This window comes from Priapulus caudatus, unplaced genomic scaffold (assembly GCF_000485595.1).
Source record: "Priapulus caudatus unplaced genomic scaffold, Priapulus_caudatus-5.0.1 Scaffold315, whole genome shotgun sequence".
Taxonomy (NCBI): domain Eukaryota; kingdom Metazoa; phylum Priapulida; class Priapulimorpha; order Priapulimorphida; family Priapulidae; genus Priapulus; species Priapulus caudatus.
Window position 1 is genome coordinate 175,774 of NW_014577376.1, and position 6,189 is coordinate 181,962.

The 6,189-nt window shown below is 42.8% G+C and overlaps 1 protein-coding gene across 1 annotated transcript in view; it reads right to left on the reverse strand.

Annotated features, from left to right (window-relative positions):
- Positions 1–6,088: 6,088 nt before the first annotated feature.
- Positions 6,089–6,189, reverse strand: part of LOC106808935 — a 9,163-nt gene continuing 9,062 nt past the window's right edge. The window contains exon 12 of the mRNA XM_014811857.1: positions 6,089–6,171. Within this exon, the coding sequence (XP_014667343.1) occupies positions 6,089–6,171 (83 nt within the window). The remainder of the gene's footprint in view (positions 6,172–6,189) is intronic.

The following is a 6,189-nucleotide window of genomic DNA, read 5'->3' on the forward strand; positions in this document are numbered from 1 at the left end:
GGATCGGTTTTATACGGTTGTCATACATAGGTTGCCATGCATGCCTATACCAGAGCGCGTATCTCATATGATATACGTGATCTGCCTATACGCAGTGACTGCGATGAAAATCGGTCGGTTCACACTGGTTACGTGATCCTCTGTTTAAATTATCCCGCGTCCATCACCAAAGCCCCCTAGCACTGTTCCCATCTTCGACTAACTTCCTTTTTTTTTATTCTTCTAGAGCTGTGCATTTGTTGCCCCCCCCCCCCACCTCTCGTGGGGCAGTGACAGCGCCGTTGCCATAATTATGCGTGCGGAGACTTCACCTCTATATCCATGCATTATTTAATTTGCTTCTTTGCCGCCGTAATGTGATGCAAATATAGCGAAAACTAGCGCGGAGAAAAATGTATTATTCAAAACAGAAAACTTAGTTTAGACATGAAATTCCATTTTCAGAGAGTCGAAATAATACGTTGGCTCGACCGACTCACTGTGGCGTGTGCATCAATCAATTCGTAGGGTTCTCGCTCTAGTTATTTTTCATGATAGTAATGAAATATTTAGACTGTAATAAAAATCCAGACAAAACCGAGGTATTGGAATACCAAAGCAAACGAGCACGCAACGTGTGCATTTTACACTCTATAGGCTGAAGAATAAATCATATAATTCCCCATTCGCGTGAAGGCACATTTCAACGTCGTCGTGTCACTAAATATAGTATCTATATGTTACACGGCGTTTATACTATCCTATTGCATAGCTGCTGAAATATGGCTATGCTGTCGCTTCTGAACAATCTGACATTAAACTGGTTATTACGTCGTAGTTTTCTTCATACGCCAGAAATCAGCATATTTCTGATATAATCAACCACAATTTCCCTTCATAATTGATATGCAGAATCCTAATTTAGAATAAAAAAATAAGGAAATTGCAAAAAATACATTTAATGAATGCTTTATTATAGGGATATATATATATATATATATCATATATATAGTAATATATCATATATTTTATATATTCTTCGCAGACGTTTTTGGTACTTTGGTACTTTTTTTAAACTTGTAAAGGAATTTACATGAACACGGGTCGTGTTTTGACTTAATAAAGAACGACTAGGCGTTTTGTAATTATTGTTATACGAAAAAAAAAACAAGGAAATAAATTCCGTAACTCGCTTTCGCATGAAAATTTAATTCAGCACATAAATTAGGCAGTAGTTTCGTGATCAGACCCTAATAACAATGACTAACTACTGCGTGTGAATTCAAATCAACAAAAGGTTCTCCCTTTTGGTAAATAAAATGAAAACTAACGAGTCAAGGCCACGTATAGGAAGGAATAATAACAGGTTCGTGCACAAAAGCAGATCTAGAATTGAAAATTGCGACTTAGATCCTAACATGAACTGTGCAGATATTTCCATGCTCATAAACAACGAGTAAAACGTATGGGATGTTTAGCTTATAGCTTAGCGAAGCATCAATTCCTCATCCGTGTATTATTTACACTTTATCACAGAAACACTTGCGATTACAACACAACTCGTAATTAATATTTCATATCAGGTTTATTATAAAATAATTCTATATTACAACTCGTTCACTTGTGAGATTATCCGCTCATACAGCTGAAACCTTCCCACGGAAGTGATTTCACTGATAAACACAGATCTACACCTAAAATCTCAAATATATACATGGTTCTAAGCACGACAGGAGGCAACAGCGATATTGAATTTCGTGATTTTCCAAATAACCAATGTCATCAATTTTTTCCTAAACATGATTCGTTAATTATACTATTTCTATCATTTCATATTTCAGAGAGTTTCCCATCAGTAATTCTAATACGGGAAACAAATCAGAACAATTGTAAAGACATTATGCAAGGCTATGCCATATAGACCCAATATGTATAGACATACAAAACGAATATCACTATTTGACGGGACTGTTACACTCCTACAGCTATTTACACTTCGGACTCACATATATGCAGTTTTCCACACACTGAACACAAAATATCAAAACACGCCAAACGACGCAGTAAGCGAGGAGGCTATAAATAAAAAAATAAATGCGTATTTTCCACTGAGCAAGAAGAATTCACACGCGCACGCATTCGTATCCAGAACTACGTGCGTAATCTGGTCATGTCACGAGCCAATAATCGCAAATGATCCACATAACACCACCGCACGTTACCGAGGATCAACTTTATATGGTCTCCCATTTATAATCATATTATATTATGATATTTCAGCAATCGATCGCAACAACTCGTATATATGGACTGTTTCTCGATTATGACCGCAATAAGACCACAGGAGGAAGCGCGCACCACACTGCGTTTCTGTTGCACGAACGAAATCGAAGCACATCAAACAAGTTTGCAACTCGTCACAAGCGACCAGAATCGCTACGGGTTGCAGTTGCACATTCCCGCAAACCTGCGATTTTTTCATGCAACTTGACAGCGATTCTAGATTGCGGTGAAATTGCTACGTCTGCGGGAACGTGCAACTGCAACCCGTAGCGATTCTGGTCGCTTGCGACGAGTTGCAAGAAATCAAAATCGACTCGTCGCTCTCAATTGCTCCCAAATTGCTCTAGAATTGCTTCTAAATCGCACGTGTGCGCACACACACACCGACCGATCGCTTGCGGTTGCAGGTTGCAGCGACGAGCAACCAAAAATCGCAGGACTGCGCTAGGCCAAAAGCTCTTTTCAACAACACTTCTCCTCGCGTGCGAACAAACGCGCCTGGAGCGCGGTGAACATGAAAATCTCACCGACACATTCGTCTGTCATCTGGTCTCATTCACGACGAACGTTCGAGAATCCCACGTACAGCTAATATCGAGGTAGATTGTCCAGCATTACGACTATGTGCATCTACCTTGCGATACGGAAGTGTCTACATCAACGTCTCTGCATACTGCGTACTGCACATAGCATACTGGTAACAGGCAGACTAGAAAGGCTGCCACCGTTCTCGCTCTAAGATCTGACGAGATGGGCACCCAAGCCACTCTACTAGCCCGCGTATCACTTCACTCTTCTCTCCATTAGATCGTCTCTGCTCTCGCCTTCTTCTCCTCTTTCACCTTCTAGTCCGCCTCTTCCTCCTTCTTCTCCTCCTCGTCCTTCTTGTCCCCCTCTTCCTCCTCCTCTTCCTCCTATTCCTCTTCGATATGCGGAGCTCGTGTTTGCTCGGGTGCCTGCGAAGGGCACACGATGACGTACCACGATAGCTACCATCCGCGTTATGGTCGCTACGGTCTTCCGCTCCGTGTGTTACACCTGTACGTTGTCTGTTGCCTTGCCTGTACTAGCCCTGCTGATGTCTATCGACATATGTCTATCCAACACTATACCTTGCAATCACGGCTGCGGCTACCCTCTCTGCCATCTCCCTGCCTCAAACTCTCTCGATCCGCAGACGCCTCGCTTGCCTCGCGCTCTCTCGATTCTCACTTCAGCGAGTATTCGACACCGTCCCACCCTAGCCTCGCTCCCCGCCTTACTCCTTGCCTCGTGCTCTCTCGGCCCAGCCTCACTTGCTTGAGCGAGTATTCGACGCAGTAGGGCCGCGAGAACGGTCCTTGCCTCGCTCCCCGCTCCCCTCTCTCTCTCTCGATCCCTAGATGTCCAGCCGGCCTCACTTGAGCGAGTATTCGACGCAGTAGGGCCGCGAGAACGGTCCTTGCCTCGCTCCCCGCTCCCCCTCTCTCTCAATGGAGACGAGATCTGTACACGTAATAAGGAAGGTGAAAAACAACTTTCGAATAAAAAAATTTATTTCATACTTGACAGTGATGTAACTCCTGGAATTCAATTTCTTATCAAAAACCGAATTACATTATTGATTAGTAATAACCATCTTTCTAAAGAAGCTTCCAATCTCCTTGTCGAAACACCTAAAGCGGCCAGATTTTACATATGCTTCCTAAAATATATAAGCCTGATACACCCGGACGTCGTATAGTCTTTAACTGCAGTTTCTCTACTGAATAGATCTCGGCTTTCTTAGAAAACTTGCTGTCATCTATGGTACAATCGCTACCAACATACGTACGTCAAAGATACGCCTCATGTTCTAGCCATATTTGAGAATTTTTGTTTTAACAATGATCCAGATAATTTCATATTCACACTGGACATAAAATCTTTATACACCGTGATACCTAATGATCAGGGTTTAATCGCTTTACGGTACTTTTTAGACAAGCGGTCTGTTAATTATCATACTTCTGATACCCTGATACGTCTATCTAAACTTGTTTTAACTAAAACGTGGTTTACTTTAATGGAAATTATTATTCTCAATGTAATGGCGTGACTATGGGTACCAAGGTGGGTCCTAGCTATGCTTGTTTATTATTTGGTCGGTTATATTGAATCCAAAATGTGCGCGTCCTTCACTGGATCTAAACCGGGCCTCTATCTTAGATATAAAATTATTGGTGATGTTTTGGAGCCGCATCTATGAAACTTCCCGATTTGCAAAATTTCATCAAGCATGTTACATTTTCCACCCCTGTCTAAATTATACACATGCTACATCATTTGATAGACTTCCTTTTCTGGACATTGCTATTATGGTTATAACATAGTTACCTCGGGGTTTTCTAAACCCACTGACACTCATTCTTATCTAATATATTCGTCTTTTTACCCTCGCTATACTAAGAATAGCCTCCCGCACTCTCAATTATTACGACTAAAAAAGATATGCAGCTCACAAATTGATTTTCATACAAAGGCTTCCAACATGATTGAATGTTTCACACGTCGCGGCTATGATCAAGCTGATCTATCAAAGAAATTAAAGAAGACACTTCCCTTAAATGGGGCGTCGTTAATAACTAGAAAAGACGGCGCGAATAAAAATTCAGACAGTTGTCCTTGGTTCTAACATATCAGACGTAGGAAACGTTGCAATACGTGCAATTTTATCACGAAATAAATCTCTGATTCAAGGGCTTCAGGGCAAAATTATAGTGCGGAAATTCTTTACATACGTGTCTACAAATCTTATCTACGCCTTTGAATGCGTAAAATGCGAACAAGCGACCATCATTGTAGTGGCGGTACTGTCCTTTCACCTATCACAGGACTTACGCATCGTTGTCGCGGCAATGACATGAACGAAACGGACCGTTAAGTGCGAGGTTCGGCCACCATGCAAACGCGCGCGACAAAGCTAGCAATATAAGGAAATGACAGATGCTTGATCCACAGCGTCATTCAAAAACATCTCGATATTCTTCACGCGGAAAGCTGTCAACGCAGTTACGTACGTACCTCCGTGCTGATTTTGAGTAAGGTGTCAGGGCTTAATCATGATATGCCACGACGATTCGTCGGGTCATTATCATCTAAGATAAAAGAAAAACGAGACAAGCAGATGACACAAATGAACACGATATTCAGCGAAATGAACGAAGAGTAGCAATGGTAGTAACGCCCACCTACAGGACCGGCCCGTCAATATCTTGTAAGTGTACGATTTCTTTAAAAACAAACGCTATTTTGCTTGCTGGGCCAGTATGTGATGCCATACCAGCTTGGCCCCTTATTCACTCGATCAGGCTTCAACACCAGCTAGGTTCTGCACTGATAGCAAAGCTAGTTCGCTACTGATAGCAGCTAGGTGCTACGTGGATAACTGCAGAGCACCTGCTCTCCATTCAATACGAAGCCGATCAAACCTAACATGTCTCCGTCACTCGTCGACGGCATCATTGATCGTAGTTAACATTTTCTTCGACGTCGATCGTCATTCTACTTGGGCGAACAGTCCGACACACGGCTCTATCTCAGCCAGACGAAAGTTTCTATCAACGGATTTTTTTGTCGCGTCGACAAGCACGACCGGATCAAATGGTCACTATTGTTCGTGCATGTACCGACGTGAGTGTCGCTGGGACAGCGTTTCTTCGCTTGCAGATGAAGAGTTATCGATGCGCGACACCTGTTCGTTCGACACTCGATTCGAGTGCGTCAATAGTCAACACTTTCAGCGCTAGATGACGCAGGCCGTGATCGAAGACCGATCGCCGGGCCTGCTTACTGGGACGCACGTCCATTAACGTTTCGACGTCCACTGAGTCATCCACTGCACGTGATCGGTTCTAGAACCGCCGCAACAGCTGATCTGATTCTCCGTACCTGGCGAATCACGAAACA